Source organism: Seriola dumerili, unplaced genomic scaffold (genome assembly GCF_002260705.1).
Source record: "Seriola dumerili isolate Sdu_G_001 unplaced genomic scaffold, Sdu_1.0 BDQW01000161.1, whole genome shotgun sequence".
Classification (NCBI taxonomy): domain Eukaryota; kingdom Metazoa; phylum Chordata; class Actinopteri; order Carangiformes; family Carangidae; genus Seriola; species Seriola dumerili.
This window is the reverse complement of record NW_019174416.1, coordinates 497727-517882: the sequence shown is the minus strand read 5'-3', so window position 1 is coordinate 517882 and position 20156 is coordinate 497727. Positions and strand designations below refer to the sequence as shown.

At 38.2% G+C, this 20156-nt stretch overlaps 1 protein-coding gene across 2 annotated transcripts; it reads right to left on the bottom strand.

Moving 5' to 3' along the window:
• Positions 1–6913: 6913 nt before the first annotated feature.
• On the bottom strand, positions 6914–20156 carry kif3a (kinesin family member 3A). Of its 2 annotated transcripts, XM_022751828.1 has the most exons (18): positions 19998–20156; positions 19181–19463; positions 18826–18970; positions 18376–18460; positions 17294–17399; positions 16786–16925; positions 16445–16642; positions 16070–16244; positions 15164–15262; positions 12201–12209; positions 11526–11682; positions 11149–11329; positions 10500–10610; positions 10069–10194; positions 9479–9532; positions 9288–9356; positions 9064–9194; positions 6914–8075 (listed from the first exon to the last, which is right to left on the bottom strand). In XM_022751828.1, the coding sequence occupies exons 1-18, from the start codon at positions 20001–20003 to the stop codon at positions 8027–8029; spliced, it is 2124 nt and encodes a 707-aa protein (XP_022607549.1). In that variant the 5' UTR covers positions 20004–20156; the 3' UTR covers positions 6914–8026. The 2 variants fall into 2 exon arrangements, with proteins under 2 accessions (XP_022607549.1, XP_022607550.1); XM_022751829.1 differs by lacking the exon at positions 12201–12209.

Below are 20156 nucleotides of genomic sequence, written 5' to 3'. Positions count from 1 at the left end.
TTGTTAATGCGAAAACTGGCAATGAGTCTTTCACATCGCTGTGGAGGATTTTCGGCCCACTCTTCTTTGCAGAATTGTTTTAATTCAACCACATTGGAGGGTTTTCGAGCATCAAACGATGTTTAAGGTCATGCCACAGCATCTCGATTGGATTTAAGTTCAAACTTTGACCAGGCCACTCCAAAACTTTCATTTTGTTTTTTTTTTGAGCCATTCAGAGGGTGGACTTGCTGGTGTGCTTCGGATCATTGTCTTGCTGCATAACCCAAGTGCACTTGCGCTTAAGGTCACAAAGTCTGTCCAGGTCCTGAATAGCAGCAAAACAGCCCCAGACCATCACACTACACCACCCACGTTTGACTGTCGTAGGATGTTCTTTTTCTGAAATGCTGTTTAGTTTTGCCAGATGTAACGGGACGCACACCTTCCAAAAAGTTCCAATTTGTCTCGTCAGTTCCACAGAATATTTCCCCAAAAGTCTTGGGGATCATCAAGATGTTTTATGGCAAATGTAAGACGGGCCTTTGTGTTCTTTTTGGTCAGCAGTGGTTTTCGCCTTGGAACTCTCACATGGATGCCATTTTTGCCCAGTCTCTTTCTTATTGTTGAATTATGAACACTGACCTTAACTGAGGCAAGTGAGGCCTGCAGTGCTTTAGATGTTGTTCTGGGTTCTTTTGTGACCTCCTGGATGAGTTGTCGATGCGCTCTTGGAGTAATTTTGTAGATAATGGCTCTCACTGTGGTCGCTGGAGTCCCAAAGCCTTAGAAATGGCTTTGGAACCCTTTCCAGACTGATAGATGTCAATGACTTTGTTTCTCATCTGTTCTTGAAATTTCTTTGGATCAGGGCATGATGTGTTGCTTTTTGAGATCTCTTAGCTGACTTCATGTTGTCAGACAGGTTCTTTACAGCTTTCCAAAAAATGTGATTAATCACAGTTAATTCATGATTTAACAAGTGGGGGCAATTACTTTTTCACATAGGGCCAGGTTGGTTTGGATAGCTTTTTTCCCTTAATAAATGAAATCATCATTTAAAAACTGCTTTGTGTATTTACTCAGGTCATCTTTGTCTGATATTAAAATTTGTTTGATGATCTGAAACATTTAAGTGTGACAAAAAAGCAAAAACAAAAGAAATCTGTAAGGGGGTAGATACTTTTTCACAGCACTCTATGTACATATATTGCATTTGCATATGGCTCAGTTTGAATGGTGACATGAAAAGCAGCTTTTGACTTGTTTTATATGATTGAAGTTTTAGCTGAACTTAAGTTCATATCTTTGCATACTCTTAAAACATTCTCATGTCCACATTTTACATTTTGCTGTGGAATAATTTGATGTTACATCACCAATGGACAAACCTTGAGGAAGAGCTCCATCTTCAGGTAATATTTTGTAACTAGCAGGATTCACAATATTCACCCTCAGTTTAGTTTGAAGAGTATGTGTCTGGTTGGGGATCGAAGTTGCCAATTTCATGAGTCCAAGAGTCGCCTTAGAAGTTTCAACAAAAGCATATATTAATATTCAAACTGCTCAAGTGATTTCATTTAGATAGCTGTCTGAGGCACAAAGAGATAAAACACTCCAATAATTCACAGAGAAACTTTGTGGTTTCTTCTCTCTTATTACATGACTCATCTCACAACCCGCCTAAGGGTGTAATGGCACCCATAGGATGTTAGGATATATTGAACTACATAAGTGTATAAAAGGTAGTCCCATTTCAAGCAGCCACAACAGATGGTTACACATGGAACAATCCAATAAATTTAAAAAGGCAATGTAAGTAACATCTGGATTATGACTTTTAATTGTAATACTTCACAATTATACATTATGTTGATAATACTTGTGTCCTTTTACTTAAGAAGGATTTTGAATGCAGGACTTTTTTTCTCTCTTCCCACATGTTGTTATAACCTATATGAATATTGCTACAACCATGTGAAGAAACTTGTCTGAAGCTGCAGCTGTTAAAACTATGTCCTCCAGGCGTAGATAATGTGTATTACTGCAGCTCTGATTAGAGAAACAAAACAGCGCGCCGTTCCCTGCATCAACAAATGAGTGAAATTGAACTGCAGCCAGCACCAGTTTCCTTTCCGGAGAAAATGATTCCCTCGGTTTACCGACGAATCGGTGGTCTCTGGTGAACCTGCGCCACTCAGAGCGCGGAGAGCGTCTGACGCGCTCAGCCAATAGGAGAATGCAGAGGATTTAGGCTAGATGCGCCATTTTACTGCGTCCACAGCTATCCGGCAAGATGGTCTCTTTGCTTTGTCTCCCCTGACCGGAGTTGTTTCGGTATTCAGTTGCTATTCTTGCCTCCAAACCATCGAGAATCTGAAAACTGGACTGAACCGTTCGTCTGTAACAAAAAACACAACACATCTCTGTCAGTCAAGAAATGACGGCGGTGAAAAGCAGGTAGGGGCACAGTTAAATCGGTTTGTTTGGACAAGTATTTTTTTTACATTGAATACTGTGCTGCTTTTGCTAGCGGCAAGCCGGGCCATGAGTACCCATTGCTAGTTGCAAGCTAGGCTAGTCGAGTAGTGGCTACTAGCTGCGCAGCCGGCAATATTCAAGTTCGTACACATGCATATTCAATGTACACATGCGTATTCCAAGATGTTTGTCAATGTGAATAAAACATGCGCTTCTGTGTTGCAATTGCTTGGTTTGTGTTGTAGCTAGTTAAATGTTGCAGTGCTACTTTGGGTGCTGCTAAAAAGTGCCAGGCTGCGGTTAGTGCGCTGGTTCGAGCCACGGTATCGTCGGAGGAAGGAAAGGCCTGTGCATGCATTTTTCGGTGCATGCCCATGCACTGGACCCTGCATGCACTGCCCAGATTGCAAGGTTGCCAGGGCAACGTGGAGCACTGAGAAGAAGTTGTTCAGCGTTAACGGCGGTAGCTAAATCAGCTAATGTTAGCAAGCCTCAACTTGGCTTCCCGAGAGTCAGGAGTTCCTGTGTTGTCGAAACAGGGTAAGGCTGCGCTGAGGAGAAAGAGCTGCAAATGCAGAAGCGTGAGGTACTTGTTGGGCGAGTGGGCTCTGTATCTGTTTTTCGACTGACACATGATTATGGAATTTAATTCAGGCCTGGTTGCTGTTGGCAGGACTTGAAGTTGTGACGTTCACGAACGAACCGAATCTTTTGACCGGCTCATTAACATGAACGATGGGACACCGAGTCGCGTTTGGTTGGGAGCCGTTCTTTTTTCTCTTTTTTTTTTTTGTATTAGTAGTACTAGTGGGCTGTATGCACATTTTTTTCCTCTAATTTATTGTAGTTTTATCTATTTTTCTAATACTTGAAGTATTGCTTTTGAGTTTTCTATTCAAAATATTCTTGTGTGAAACGTTTTTTCTCTAAAATTTGCGACTAAAAACAAGACATGGTGTTACTGAACCACAACTTAGTATTTATTTTTTACAGCACCTTTAATCTTTATTATAAAGCCTTTATTATATAATTTTAAAAATATTGTTTTGAGTTTTTCTGTATTGTTAAAAATGTTCTTGTGTGGAAATTTTGCACTAAAAGCTTTTGCATGGAACTTCATTGTAGCCTGCTTTGTTTTTTATTGTGTGTATTTATAAGTGTTTAGGTGTTGCATGAATAGCATAAGTCAAAGTAGTTTTTACACACATACACACACTTTATACAAAGGGTAAATAGTGATCTCACTGTCACTCAGAGGGATATGGCAGTGGAATATTTACAATGAATCCATATCAGACTTTAAAATCTTGTCCACACATGTCAAATGAAGCTATAATCAATATTTTCAGAATAATTCAAACTCAAATATTGGTGGGAAATCTGAGTTTGAAATTATTCTGATCCAAATCTCAGCCCATCATTCTCCCTGTGATTATTTCCAGAATAAAAATGAATGAAACCCCAAGACTGGCTTCTTAAAAGTGAATAAATATAAAAATGAGCCAAATGAGCCAGTCTTTTGAATGGCTCTTTGAAATGAACGGATCCCAAAGATCCGGCTCCCTCCAAAGAGCATAAATCCCATCTCTAGCAGGACTGACTGAAGGCTGAGCACAGCTCATAGCGATCTAATCAGCACATTATGATGATGCAAAACGGCGAAATAACACAGCGATGCCTCTGTCTCAGAGTGATGTGCTGCAAATAAATGCATGTTAAATGCAGTGATTTTTAATGTTTTACCAACGATATATCCTGTTTCTCTCTGATAGCCAGCATTGTCGTTGTCTTTCTTGAAGACTAAGGAAAGGTTTGTTCATTAACATCAACTTAAAAGTGCAAACTGAGTTTTAGGAGTACTTCTCAGTATTTTGTGTTTTTGTACCTTATCTTTCAGAAATTTGTGGGCACACCTGGCAATCATCATGAAACAGACCCCTGCTCCAGACAAAAAGAAAAAGATGTGAGTTTTGTGTAATGCTAGATGCAAATTTTTTCTTTTTCCTCATTTACAATGTAATTTTGAACTCTCTCTTCTGTCTGTGCGCCTCCCGTAGCTTTTGAGGTGGATCATGTCCATGTGTATCTGGCTTACAACAGAGGAGAGTATGCGGCAGTCACTGATGAAACTAGAGAGGCCAAGAACCTCTAAAAGTAGCATCTCTCTCTTTTTTACGCTTGATTGCAGTTGTTGCCGCCAAGGGTGGCACAACCAGTTATCAGGTTTAGGGGGCAATTTCTTTTTCACATAGGGCCAGGTTGGTTTGGATAGCTTTTAAATGAAATCATCATTTAAAAACTGCATTTTGTATTTTCTCAGGTCATCTTTGTCTGATATTAAAATTGGTTTGATGATCTGAAACATTTACGTGTGACAAAAAAGCAAAACAAAAACTTATATCTTCGTATATTCAGAGGAATTCAGAGAAAATGAAAGTGAATTGGATTTTTCCTCCTGTCACATTTTCCTCTTCCTAATGTGTGGGATAAAGCCCTAACTATTTCCTATGTGCCTACACACCACATTCATTTTGACGTGACAGGAAAAGGTATTACTAATGAATACATTAATAATGGCTGCATGCTGGCTCACTGTCACACACCACAATGGAATTGGGGTCATCGTTTATTTCAACAGCTACAACTCTGGTTTTCTGCTGTGACAAGTCAAAATGTCAGTTGTGTATAAAAACTCCATAACATTACATTTAACTGAGGACCCAGCCATTAAAAAACTACAGTTAATACAATTTGAATACGACAGGTTATCAAAATCAAATTCTATTATATTGTAACATATATAAATTATATTGCAATTATATTATTTGGTCATCCTTGGATATTACGTTATTTTTCCATCCTTGCATATTAGGACAACCTTCATAAGATGTTAACACAAGATGGTAGCTGAATATTCTTGGTGAGAGATTTGCAGATAAGGAATTAACAGGTAATTGCTTATCACTAAGAAGTCTATGCAACTAGTGGAACATTTGATAGTAACACATCATCCTTATTTGGTGTGTTCTTCCTCTGACGTGTCTATAGATTGTGGTCTGAGAGTGTCTGAGTGTCAGCATGATGACAATATAAGCAGGAACAGTAGGAAGAGTGTGAAAGGTATTCAACTTTTGTGCTCAACCTGGCAGCACTGTCTCAGTCTCTTTCAAAGAAATGAGGAACTTCAACATTCAAAGTTTTACACTGATGATGGATGATGATGATGATTGGAATGACCTGTGCAGCACCAAAGCACCACAGGAACAACACCTTCAGCAACGACATCATGATGCAGATTTATAAAGAAGCAGAACATCTTAAGCACCAAAAGGTAAGACAACTACTAAACTACAAGTGGTTTGGTTGTATGTTTTGCAATATACTGACAGTTTTCTCTTGTCATTCCAGCTGCCAGATAAATTTGTGCCATTTAGATCAGGACATGTCAAATGCGTGGTATGTTGGAAACCTTCTATAATTATTGTGATTATTGCACAGAGTGGTATTTGGCATCTGTCAGGTTTAGTAGGTGTAATTCCAACATTTTGTATGGAACATGTAAACTACTGAAGATTAAGATGTTTCTGGACCAAACTCCAGCTTGTTGGATACCATTGCTAACTGTGTCCTTCTCTACACAGGTAAAGTTCTTCTGTTTGGCTGGGAAATCTCTGAGTACAACAAATCTAAAGGAAGCAGAAAAACTCACCCGTCTTTTGGTTCAGTACAACAACAAGGTAAAGAGGAACTCATAATGCATTTTACTCCTAAACCAAACCAAAATTCATAAACAAAATTTCATATGGCTTGCAGTGACTGTGTAGGACATTTGTTCTAAAATTGAATATGCTATTTAATGTCAAGCATGGTCTGCATTGTTTTAGTTCTGTGCTCAGGTGGATGTTTGTGCACTTAAAATTAAAGTTATCAAAATGATTTTCTTTCAGACTGGGATTGTCAACTGTACGTTGGACGAAAACATCCGAATCACTCTACATGAATTAGTGAACGATATCGACAATTGTTCCCACAGGAAAATTGAGTAAATGTAACAGAGGGAGTGGTCATATGTATTATTTAACACATGTAATATACGTAAATTATTTCTATTTATTGTAAAATGTAATATCTATTTTCTTACATTTCTTATTTTTGTACCATTTATATTTATGTATCAATAAATTATGACAGCAGTTCATTGTCAAGGTTTCTTATTTTTCTACGTGCCTGCTTACAGTGGGTTTTTTTGGTATCGGCAATCCATCCAGTCAACCAACAAGACTTTTCAACATGAGACTATTTTTTAAGAAATCAATTACTCACTGGGTTTACAGAAATGCAATTAAAAATAAGCTGCTTATAGCTGTTACGTGTCATTACAACCTATTTTCGAAGATCCAATAAACAATCAATAATATCAGTGATTTAACACAGAGAAAGATAAACAAGAATGGGAGGTAAAACATGTAAAATAATTTAATAAATAAAATATCCAGGGGTTTGGTGGGTGTAAACATTTGACATACATTATGATACAAAATAAAAGCCAGTTTGTCTCCACTACAGAACATCATGACATTAAATGATCTCCACAAAAACCTCATACCACAGTATTATACTAAGGCATACACTATGCATGATGCATCTCAATATAACACAGAGTGTTCTGACATATAAAAATAAAAAGATGACTTGCTTAAATTAGCAAATGGCACTAACATAAGAGCTGGCTGGCATGCATGCCCCTATGCTTCTGACCTAAAGGAAAAAGTAGAAAGCGCACTTTTCAGTTACATACTTGATACTACATACACTCTTCTCCTTGTTCCACCTACATTAGTGTTTATTTTGTTTCTCTCCATGTTGATGATTTCATGTATTCAGTGGGAAGAAACACTAAGGCTACAGCTTGTGCACAAAAAGATTAATTTAAGTGAAAATGAATTATTAGAATTGAATTAGAATTCAGTTATCATGTGTTCATATTAGCACGGGCCATTTAATATGAATCAGTTTGTCACATAGTAGGAAATCAGTAAAACAGAGGTTAAGACTTAATCTGTGTGGTATTCATCGCAAAACACTTGAGTTAAATACACTCAACATAGGAGATATGAATGCTGTTCCTATGTGCAAATTCTGCTTTCAGCATCCCATCAAATCTGCAGATTCTTTTAGATTGTTGATCGTTTTCTAAACTATTGATGTTGCAAGTAAAATATATTTATGGAAGATTTCCTTCTTAAAGTACTTGTACTTAAAAGAATGAACTTAATTAAGACAGAGCCTGCTGCCATTGAAATGCGCCCAAGCAACATTAAAATTCTTACACCATAATACAAATAACAGGTCCTCTTGGCCAAGAGGTCTTAATCCTACCATGAGTGCTCTCCAAACAACAGCACAAATTTATTTATATTTCAGATTTAAACCATGTCAGCTATACAGTGCATTAAGATAATCTTTTAAATAATGTTCAACAATAACTTTTAGACTTGACAAATGACTTCTTTTCATAGGGTAACATGAAAGTTGCAGTCAAACGTAGCCCTCCTCTACGCTGTCTTTACTGCAGAAGGGATTCGATCACAGCGTTTGGCTTAGCAGATCTTTTCCTGTGTGGAGATGAGTGCATGATAAATGTTATCAACAGCTTCAGAGAGCTTTCAGCCATCTCATTTCTCAGAATAACAGAATATCATGATAACAGCAAATAACATGCTAACGTATCATTATCGACATGCTATATATAGACTAATTATACAGTGACCCCAAACATCCACAACCAACAATTCTTCTGTTTACTTAGCAGTATTTGATGTAGTCTAACTTAAGTACAAATGAAAGACTGTTAAAAAGCGTTGTAATGGCGAGGGGCTAATATTTGCAGAGCTATGACTGTGCATAAATGACCAGAATGAAAGTTTTTGCTTTTCAGAAATACCCCATTCACACTTAGTCACTTGTGTTGTCATGTGGCAAAACAGGGATTTGATATGAAAAAAGGCTGAGTGAAAAAACTGTTTAAACCACTTTGCAAGGTGGTTTGAAAAGGTGCAAATGCATCAGTCTCTCCAAGACACATACAAAATCATTACTCCTCTTAAGTGTAACTATGCTAGTGAATGGTCTGTGGAAGAGATTATTTACGAGAATGCCTTGTAACATTGAAATTACACTGAAACCAGCTATCTCACTCCCTGTCACATAATAAGCAGCAGCGAGAGAACAGCTTGCGATTTAAATTAGTATTAATGTTCCCCTGCTGTAGCCTGATGAGTGTAACCCCAGAGTCATCCATGTGTTTGTGTTAATAGATGGATAGTTATTAGCTAGGCTGCTAAACTTTTGTTGTAACTAAACAGTTCCTGATGCAGACCCACCACCCTCTGGACTAGGCTGACCCAGGTTTGCATGTAACCCAGGAAACCAAGATTGATTCGATCAGATTTATGAATTAATCAACAGAGACATACATATGAATCTCAGTGTTAACCCAAGTGCATTAAATCGTATGACATGACCCTGAGAAACTACATGGTGGACTGTATGAGTAATGTTCAACAGGATGTGCAGCTTCAGGCTGTGTGGAAAGCAGATTACCTTCGTCCTGTCTTGGGTCGACCACTCTTGCTACTTTTAGAGGTTCTTGGCCTCTCTAGTTTCATCAGTGACTGCCGCATACTCTCCTCTGTGTAAGCCAGATACACATGGGACAGATCCACCTCAAAAGGCTACGGGAGGCACAGACAGAAGAGAGAGGTCAAAATTACATTGTAAATGAGGAAAAAGAAAAAATTTGCATCAGCCATTACACAAAAACTCACATCTTTTTCTTTTTTGTCTGGAGCAGGGGTCTGTTTTCTCATATTGTTGCCAGTGTATGCCACACATTTCTGAAAGATAAGGTACAAAAACACAAAATACTGAGAAGTACTCCTAAACTCAGTTTGCACTTTTAAGTTGATGTTAATGAACAAACCACAGTGTGTGCATGAGTTATGCCAAGTGATCTTACCAGCTGCCATTCTCCAATGTCTTCATTCCAATGCACGTAATTCTCTATCATCTCCTACACAGGGAAATATGAGAAAATACTATGAACAAGGATAGATATTGTCATGGATGCAAAGCACCCAAAAAACAGCTTATATCATCCAGCTGCAGAGCTGCAGTGTCAGCAAGTTCATTCAATGTGCAACAGCGACAGGAAAAAGAGCTTCTTTAATTTGGACACATGTGCCACCTGCAGGCAATGATTGTTAGAAATGTAGTTTTTTATAGCTGCTGTTTATTTTGAGGTTTTAGTAGTTACATTTCAAACCTGTAAATTCTAAAAATGTAATTAATTGAAGCATATTCTCTGTGTACCATCTATTCTGTCCTTCTAGACTGTCCTTCTAAAGGGATGTCCAAACTGGATCTTATTTTTGTACAGAAAAACCGTGATGCTACCAGAGAAAAAGACTAATGTTTTTATTTAATTTAGTGCCTTTTCTTTGTGTGCACAGATGTGAGGAACAACTGAAGTTATAGGTATAAGGTAAAGTATTGAAAATTAGACAGAGCCGCAGTGCTATACATGCAAGTACACAAACAAACACACACCTGGTATTCCTGGGGAATAAAATTGTCTATAATGAGCATCTGGAGCCGGAGCTCTCGGCTCAGCTGGCGGATGTTCTCCAAGAGACCTTCAATCTCTCTGTGATGCTCTTGCTGTAGATCTGCCATCTAACAGACAAAACAAAACAACCACATTATGGATCATTATCCTCTCTTCACCTGATCAATCAAAACTAACTAGAGACATGGATTGACTTCAGAAAATTATCATAAATTATAGTTAATCTTACAATTACTCTGATTAAAGAAATATATTATTAAATTTTGAATAGGAATTCAGTGTTCCAACAGTACCAACAGTCTTGGTGCAAATGACTGTAAATGTCCTGTACTGTATGATTGTCCCTTTATATGACACCACCCTGCTGCCCTGACAGGGGATTTTAAATGATCACTCTCAGTGTTGTACTTACTTCTGATTTGGCAGCCATCAGCATGGTCCATACTTTCTTCAGCTTCTTGGTCTTTCCTTGAGCCTCCTCCTGCAGGCTTGTGTATTTCTCTTCTATGTCCAGACGCTCTTGCTGTTTTAAGAGGGAGAGGTTTTCAATGTTTATGCAGAAGGAAGTTCCTGCAAGCAACCTATGGTCTGTGGTTGTGACTTTAAAAAACCTATATAGATGAAGGGGGCAGATATGAAAAACTTTTCATACATATTAGAAATAGTTTTCAAATCCTGATGTTTGCATCTCTTCAAACTGAAAGGAAACCTGCCCCTTGGCTTTTGTAGACTGCAGATGGTGATTTCTTATGTCATATCCTGTAATCCACTGCAAGGTTATAGACTGCTGATGTTGTGTGTGTGTGGGTACTATTTTACTACTTGAATTGTGGAAATGAAATTTTTTATGCCAATACAAACACATCACCTTATTGAAGTTACAGTTTTCAATATGATAAATAAATAATAATAAATACTGCACATATTCTTGTAATCATTTATGCTGGGAACAGCATGACATGACTAATATAAATACTCATTATTAGTTGAGTTTAGTTAGCCCTAGGTAGTCAGACAGTTTTTAAAAAAAAATGGTATTGGTAACTGTCATCTACACTTACCTCTTTCTCCTCTAGTTCCTTCCGCAGCTGCTCCGCTCTCCTGCGACGTTCTTCAAGTTCATTGTTGGACTCCTGCAAGAGCTTCTCCTGCTCCTCAGCCTTGGCCAAGAGGTCCACCCCGCCCACAATCACCTTCTTCTCTAAAGCCGACAGTTTCTCCAGCAGAAGGTGGTGCTCCTGCCTAAGAGGTAGGGGAAGATCAGGTATGAAATTAATGATATTACTGATAACTAGGAGGTAGGGTATACAGGACAAACCTTCATACTGCAAGGTCCACAAAAATTGAAAGAAGACATTACAAGTTATTTGATTTGCAATACTGTGTATACCACATTCAAGGATTTCATCCAAAAATATGTTTCTTTTTGTGGACTCACTGGGCTTTAAGCAGGTCCTTCTCCCTCTTCTCCAGTTCTGCTCTTGCCTTGTTCCTCTCCTCCTCCTCCATGTCCAACTTGGCCTCCAGAGCCTTTCTTTCCTCTTCAATTTTTGCCTGCATTTCCACCATCTTGTCTGGAGAAACCTTCTTCCTCCCTTAAGAGAGACATACAGGGAACCATAGTGTCTTTAATGCACAGGTTGTTTTAGCTGTACCTTCTCAGTGTATAGGTTAGAATGATTGGAATGCAGATTCATTCATTTTATACTGTGTTTTTTAATCAGCATTAGTATTATTTAATCTGTGCAGTTTAGTTCATAAATTTGCACTACAGAAGTCAAATTTATGAGTTTTTGGAAGGAACCTCAGTCCTAACAGTGAGTGCCAGTGAGATCCAGCTGCACAAAGTTCTGACTTGCTAATGCACAGTATTAAATAATTATTGTTAGTGTAAGCAAAATTTTAAAATAAAGGCAGCTGTCAAGATTCTCTGAATGACATGGAGGTTAGGAGGATATTTAATATGACACCCATGGCAGTGAGCCTGTCATCAGATTAGTCAGAATTAGTGAAAATTAAAAATTAAAAACACATGGCGGCCATCTGGATAATTTATGCGAGTAGAGACACCATTGCTACCAGACAGGAGGACCATGTAGATTCTCACACCAACCTCTTTCTTCTTGAATTAAGAGGTGTATAGCAAGTCAGACAGGCGGCATTTGCACCAGGAGGAGAAAGAGAGACAACACATTACAGATTAATCTCAAAAGTCTTATGACTCTACAAAGTGGAAAACCACATATAAGAAAGGAGTGGGAAGAGAAATCAAACTATAGAGAGAACTAAAAATGATCAAATTTCTTAGGAGAAGTGACAGTGATTAGACATGAGGCAGGAAATAAAAATAAATCACTTCACATGATGAAACATGATGTAGGTGAATTGTGTCTTTGAAGTACAGTAGTTACAGACTACATAATAAAGTCTGGAAGAGGTGTACACTGAAACTGATGAGATCACTGTGCAGAAATAGCCTATGATGCCAAAACTGTCATTTTGGTCATGCGTAAAAAAAAGTAAGACAAAATGTACTGTGTCTTATACTGTAGGAAAGTGTCAATCCTTTAGAAAGATTGGTTCAACTGTGCAACAGTCCAATGTGAATTCAGGGATTTGTTCCAAAACATCTTTGCAAGGTTGCAATCATTTTCATGTTAATTCTAACAATATGTATTTGGGACATAACAATACAGGAGTTCTGTCGGTAGCGGGGGTGGGGATTGGGTGGGGGTCTGGGCTGTGTCTACAAGAGAGGCATAGGGTTACAAAGGGAAAGTATAAAGCCCCTTTCACACATGCAGTGTAATCCATAAATTCTCAAAATTCACTTATTTGCCTACCTAGGATGTAGGACAGCTCAAATGTCAATAAAATAATTGACACAATAGAGAGTACACCTCTCACTCTTCCTAGGCTGCACAACTTTCTTAAATTACAAAATACGAATAATAAAATATGCATGCTCATTTAGATCTGGATCTGACACATAGTGACAGACAGTAACAGACAATTATGGGGTACATGTAATAAATAGGGGAAAAAAGATTTTAAGAAATCCTTTAAAAGGAGAACCCCGGTGGTCTTGTTGTTAAGACAGTGACCATGACACACAACATCTGACTCGCGTCCAACCCGGGACCTTTGTTTGATGTCATTCCCTATCTCTTTTCTTTTTTTCAGTTATATTTTTTGGGCATTTTTGCCATGGCTGCTGCAGTTAGGACTAAGCCTATGTGCGCTCTGTCATTCTCTATCTCTCTCTTCCCTCATCATTCCCTCTTCCTGTGATCTCTCTACTGCCAACTATCTGATCAAGGCTTAAAATAATACATTAAAAAAATTTAATAATATATAAAATAAATAAAAATAAATAATTTAAAATCATTCAAGATTCTACAACAGGATCTAAGTTAGAACCAAAAAACAATTCCTCCCTTGACCGTATATGTCCCAAAAAGGGGTTTTCTGATGTTAGGTAAATCTAAACTTTTCATCCAGGCCTGCAGTATTACACTATACATCTTTTGATTGTTTGCGCCCTTCTTGAGAGAGCTCTGAAACTTACTTAACATACTATCTAAGAAACACTAGAGTGAAAAATGATGTCAACCACTTTACAAAGGAAATACTACAAATGACAAATGGTGTTAGACAAAACCAAAGTCATCAGGAAATCCCCCTAAAAACCACCTGCATACACAGTGAAAAACATATCAGTCAAGTTGCTCTTGATTTTCAACTTTCATTCATTTCAACTGTTTACACAAAATAAATAGAAAAATTGTTTAACTACAAAAGCTACAGACAGCATGCAAGCAAATCAGGAGATGAAGAGAGAAAAAACAAACTGACACTATGTCATATTTAATTTTTGATAAAATTGACAAGGGGAGCTACAGGGTGTTTTGAAAACTATTGGGAATGCTAAAGTGGGGGCAAGCCTAACAAAGCACTATCAGTGCTCAACAACTAAGTCATGAAGATAAACAGCCCATGAATTGCAAGACATCCTCTCTAATCATTTAGACAGCCTGTGCAATATGAGAACTGATACATTCTTCATCTGTGGTGGTATTTTTTGCAGCCTGATATCCTCCAACAGTGACAGAACTGATAACAACACTCAACATTGTATTTTCCTGTACAGAAGAGCTCAGTGTATACACCAAAAACACTGCCTTGTGTTCATAATTAAAACCAGCAGTTATGTGGCTTCCATGTGTGAAAGGGGCTTATGTTTGTGGGCAGGTGGGTTGGTAGAGCAGATTGCTGCTCCAACTCACTATTCTGAGGTTTGTTCTCAGTGGGTGGTGACACTGAGGAGGAGCAGGCAAATTCTGACCTATTGCTGCTGCTACTGCTGCTGCTGTTGCTGTCTGGAAAAAAAGCATAGGAAGCAGCATACCCACCAACTCCACAGTGAGAAACAGTTTGACATAGAGATGGAGAGCTAAATGTAGGTCTAACAAATCAGGCAGCTGTGGTTGCACACATGCAAATTAAAGATTCAGTACTGCACCATACTCACAGAAGCTGAATGATTTGGTTATTATTAATTCAGAATAACCCAATACTAAAGTACTGGAAAGAATAACAATGACAAATAAAGAGAGACCAATATAACCAACCTGTAACATGACCTGGCAGAAACATTAGTGTTAGCATTGCAACACAATGTGATGACCTAATTATGGTTGTTCATCTCTATTAAAGCATTTCCACTTATAAAAGAGTACAGGGTAAGAATATAAGGGGAACTCCTAAATGAGAAAAGTGTTATGTTTATGACAGCCTGTTAACCATGAGTAGAGGTTAACCACTGACCTAAAAAGCAACTTAAGCTTGATAATTATCACATGAACTTAATGCTGACTCATATTACAATTAACATACTGATAAGAGTCGAAACTAGATTTTACAGATATTTATCCAACCATTTATCAAAACCGCATATGAATCCATAGCATGAAAAAACACTCCTCACAGGCGTACAAGATCGTGTCATTAGATTTTCAGTCACTTGCTCCAACTCACTGCACCCTTGAATCTTATGTGCAGTACTAAAATTCTTACCTCTTCTTCTTCTACGGCCCTCTCCTGCCTCCCCTCCGTCATCATCACCTTCATCCATCTCTTCTGATCCACTGCCCTCTGAGCCAGAGATCTCTTCACCTAGAATCGTACAAAACAACATTTTAAAATGATATGGCTATGGATATGTCTTCAAAGTCCTTGAGGAAATATCAGAAATGCTGTTTTTTGTCCCAGCCGGCTAGAGGGGTATGTCAGTGTTTGATTGACAGCAGGTGGCAAGCTTCTGCCAGTGGAGAAAAAGTAACAAAGTAAACAAACCTGCACTGTAGCTACAAGTCATGGGCGGACAGTGTGCTGTTAGCAGTGATTTTAAAGAGAAAGACCCACACCAGCATGTAACCAGACCGAAGCGACATTTTTAGGTGCGTTTAAATGCTTTCTAATGGAGCTAACCAGCTGCAGCCAACCAGCTCATTAGCTATCTAGTCATTAAACTGATGTTAGCTGTGCACTTTTTCCCGATGAATATTTGTTTGGTCGCTCTTTCAACGTGATAAGGTGGAGGATGAGATGTGTGTTCTACTTACAAGAAGGAGAATTAAGCAGGAGAGCTAATCTGGGTTATTATTAAGAGCTTTTGTGTTGGTTAACTGACTGACTGAGCATTACGGTCTGCTCAACCTATGATAGAAACCTGATGTTACTGCTTTATGCAAGAGTTGGCTGTACTGAAATAAGATTCCCATCGACGTACATGTCCATCAAAATAATGCAAAACCAAGGGGCAGCATCACAAAATCTAAAATCTTTCTGATTTTTTTCTCAAAGGAGAACTCTGGACAAGTGATTTATAGAGTAGATATGTGTGCAGTAAATTTGCAAAGCTTTAACAAAATGCCTGTAATCCATACTACATAATTATTGTTATACTGTTGAGCTCATTACCTTCCTCCAGTTTCTTCTTCAGCTCCTCAATCTCCTTCTGAAACTGGCGCAGCAGAGCATCCTTAGGATCCTCATTGATCCTGGCTTTGTTCTTGATGTTTTTAGCCCTATTGGCATAGCGGAGGGTACTGATGGTCTCGTCGTAGTTATAGTCTGCAGGGCCTATATTTGCACACTGGTGAGAAGAATAAATCATTTAAATGTGAGACAAAAACAGTAATGTCAATGTTGAGTATGGCAAAATGCTTTGAATTTACACATTGACGCATTAAATTTGCACATTTATTGGTCTCTGAAATTTGTTGCTCAGAAGACCAGAGTTTTTGTGCAACTCTAGTACACGTTTCTAGTATTGTTTTGAAACTTTCACTGTACCATCATGGTTTTAGAGTTTCCTCCGAGTGAATCCTGCAGCAGACGGGTTAGTTTGGAGTTCCTGTAAGGAACGTGTGTGCTCTTGCCATCCACCAAGGCAGAGATGACATTACCCAGTGTGGAGAGAGAGAGATTGATTTTTGTTGCTTCCTTTAAACGCTGACCGGTGGCTCCAGTCTTGCCTTGTCTTTCTGAACCCTGTAGGAGGGGGAGGGTGTTAGATTCATTGGTGCTGGCTAGATTAATCATGGGCGACAAGACACATATCATATTTACATCAGTCTCATCTATTTTTCTAAGAAGTAGTTTATTTTCTGAAATTTCTGCCCACAGATACATACTGCCAGGTCAACCAGATGAAGTTTTCCCATGCGCACATGCTGGTTTCCGTCCACACCCTTCTCACTACACTCGATAGTGATGGTGAAGATAGCATGAGAGCGAGAGCTGTGTTCATTCATGTTTGTGGCACCAACAGACCCTAAACATAGTGAAATAAACGATTGTGAACTTTCAAATGTGAGATGAAATGATTATTTTTTTTATCATTATCTTAATTTCATCAAATTTCTGTTCAAGCAGTTTCTGACTATTAACAGCATCTTAAGTATTTTTACACATAAGCCCATAGCTTAACAGTTTCTATGTATTATATTTTAAATAAAGAATTTATTTTATTTTATGAACATCAGTTGGCTAAATCCACACAATATCATATATAATGAAAGATTGCATTATGTGATTTGTGATTTTACCACATATGCCATAGGTAAATATCTAAATTAAAAATTGGTATTTCATTTTCTTGGCATCCATTTCTGTCTTAATGCAATAAGTCGTTCTACTTACGGTTTTTGTGCCCCAGTGTCATAATCCTGTCCATGTCATCAGCATTGTTCACAACGTAACCAGAGAGGTCTTTGATGTACACACCAACATCTGGCCTTTCTTTAACCTAAAATGAAAAAATAGAACTTTATCATGGAAAACTGTACGATAATACGAGAAATCTGCTCAGCTACCTTTACAAGTGTTCACATTTGGGAAAAATGACTGTAGTGCCCTTTACAACCTCCATGACAGTTTTGTTATCAATCATTGAACTCTACATTATAAAAAGTTCAAAAGTTTCATGACACCTACATTTTTACAGTTACTGAAATCTACATTGTGCAATGTCTCAGTGTTGCTGAAGTTAAAACACAGAAGAAATAAATATAAAGATTTTTTAAAACAAAAAAAGAAATAAAAATTCTAAATTTGATCAAAATTTTTGACTCATAAAGCAGCTGAACACCCTAATGCTGTTACTTCTACAATGGAAATGAATCATTGTTTGGAAAGTTCTTTCCAACACTGTTGCAAAAGTTCCCACAGATGTGTTGCACTCGCAGTTTGCTTTGCTTTCAGCTTCAGTACAGTTCATCTAAACCAGCTCCATGGGGTTTAAGTCTGGAGACTGTGCTGCTCTTCAATCATGTGAAGCCACCGTCTAGTTCTCTTTTTGTAATATTTTGGGTGATTTTCTTGCTGTAGAATGAACCTCTGACCAACCAGTCTACCTTCCTTTTTTACTTGTCTTTCCTCACCATTATGATAGCAATATACAGTACTACTTCCTGCAGGACAGTATTGTATATTGCATCAGAAGGTGTAGTGAGACAGTTTGTTCCAACACTGCCTTTGTATAGACAGGGGGTTTCTAAGTCATCACCTATAGGGAAGTGTTTGCACTAACTTTCCAGGCTTCATTTACTTCCATTGCTGTAAGTTAACCAAGATGTTTTTTTTTTTTACCTTAGGTAGTTTACTGCTTACCTTTGTACCATTTAAGGTTATTCACTGTACTTGAACTGCTTGCAATAAAAAGTGGAAACTAAGGTGTTATAAACCTTGTGTTTGTCATGGTCTCAAATTTAAATATCCTTTACCTCTAGCCTCTGCATCTGATCCTTGCCCAACAAGTCCCGCACTTCCTCATTGTAAATCTCCAGGTATGAAACACGAACCAAAAACCTGTGAATGTTAAATGTGTATACAAAGTCAGATAAATGTAAAACTACAAAATGAAAAACCGGCTTTGCAAACAAATGTTTTACTCATCACACTTGTTTACAGTGTTTATATGGGGCATTTTATTCTGGTAATCGCATTCCCTAATAAAGTTTTAGTAGAAAAACAGGGAAGTATAATAGTAGTAAGTGCCATGCTGAGTGCTTTACTTCAAATGTTGCTTATGGTGGAGTGTGCAACACCAAAGCCATCATTTTATTTGGCAATCAAGTAAACACTTAAGTGGTAATTGTCAGCTGGACTGAGGGGGGAAGCTAACTTTTGTGTGGACAAAACTGTTTTTGTTAACTTACTGATTACTCTCTTACCTGGTGTCTCCCTCTGCCTTGGCAATGTGACCAAAAATATGTGCAAAGGAGTTTGGGATAATCCCTCTGAGTTCTGGCACTGCTCTCACACCCTCCATGGTGAATGTTTTTCCTGTGCCAGTTTGTCCATATGCAAAAATGGTGCCTGAAATGGATAGCAGAGTGTAAAATCACACCATTGGTGCCAGTATGGAAAATGGAAATGAAGATTAAAAAAAACAATAGCAATTATTATATTATCCCTGTTATCTAATTAAGATTACACTTAAAAGAGGCTATGTCCAACACTGAGGATTCTGATTTTACAGCAATGATTTATTGATAAAAATGAATGGCAATGTAACATTAAATGTACCATTGTAACCCTCTAATACTGAGTTGATGATGGGGCGGGCTGTGAGGTTGTAGACATCAAGCTGTTTGCTGTCTGGTCCAAACACAGTGTCAAAGGTGAAGGTCTTGGGAGGCTCCTGAGGAGTCTCCAGCTTGTTAACTGTTATGGTCCCACGGATCTCGTCCACAATGACGGCCTGTTTGTGGCCCATCATCTTCTCTTTCTGGTTGAGGGGACGACATCTCACCACCACCTTGACATTATCACTGACTTCCTGCTTGTCAGGTTTCTCAAGCTTATTGCTCTGTAAAACAACGGAATGCAATAAGAGATAGTCATATCATGAGATGTAAGATAATGTGTAGTGACAACTAACTATTAAAACTACAATCTCAGTTAAGCCACATGGGCATATGGCATAGTTGGCAAACTGTTGTAGGTAAAAATAATTTTAAAAACTCCTAGCTGTGTGTGTGCTGGTAGATTGTTAAGTGAGACGGACAAAACGTCAAACGAGAAGCTAGCTAACAGTCACTTGAACGTTATCAGTTTTACCGTTTGCTAGGTTGCTAGGCAAACGCTTACGTTAACACCGCTGACCACAGACAGCTAGTTTAAGAAATTCCAGTCAAAACTCCATGTGGTTAACACTTCATGCTAAATGGTTTGTGGTGACTGGTAAAAGCCAGCGCTGTGAACGGTGTAAAATGTCCTTATAAGAGCGGCAACTGGTAAGCTAACGGTGCTAACCGGTTAGCATCACATCAGTGAGGTCGGAGGAAGGGAGGAACCCCTTTCCAAACAAAACAAAAAAATGCAAAGAGGCCTGGCGACTTACCGGCATAGTGAGATTGCAGAAGGGAGATTATAATATGTGAATAGTGATAATAAAACGTTTGTAAGACTTCGTTCGTATGACGCTAGGTTATCCGAGGAATTTAAATGTCAACGTTGTGCCCATATCATCAGAATCAGAGGCTCACATCCGATAGCTTGT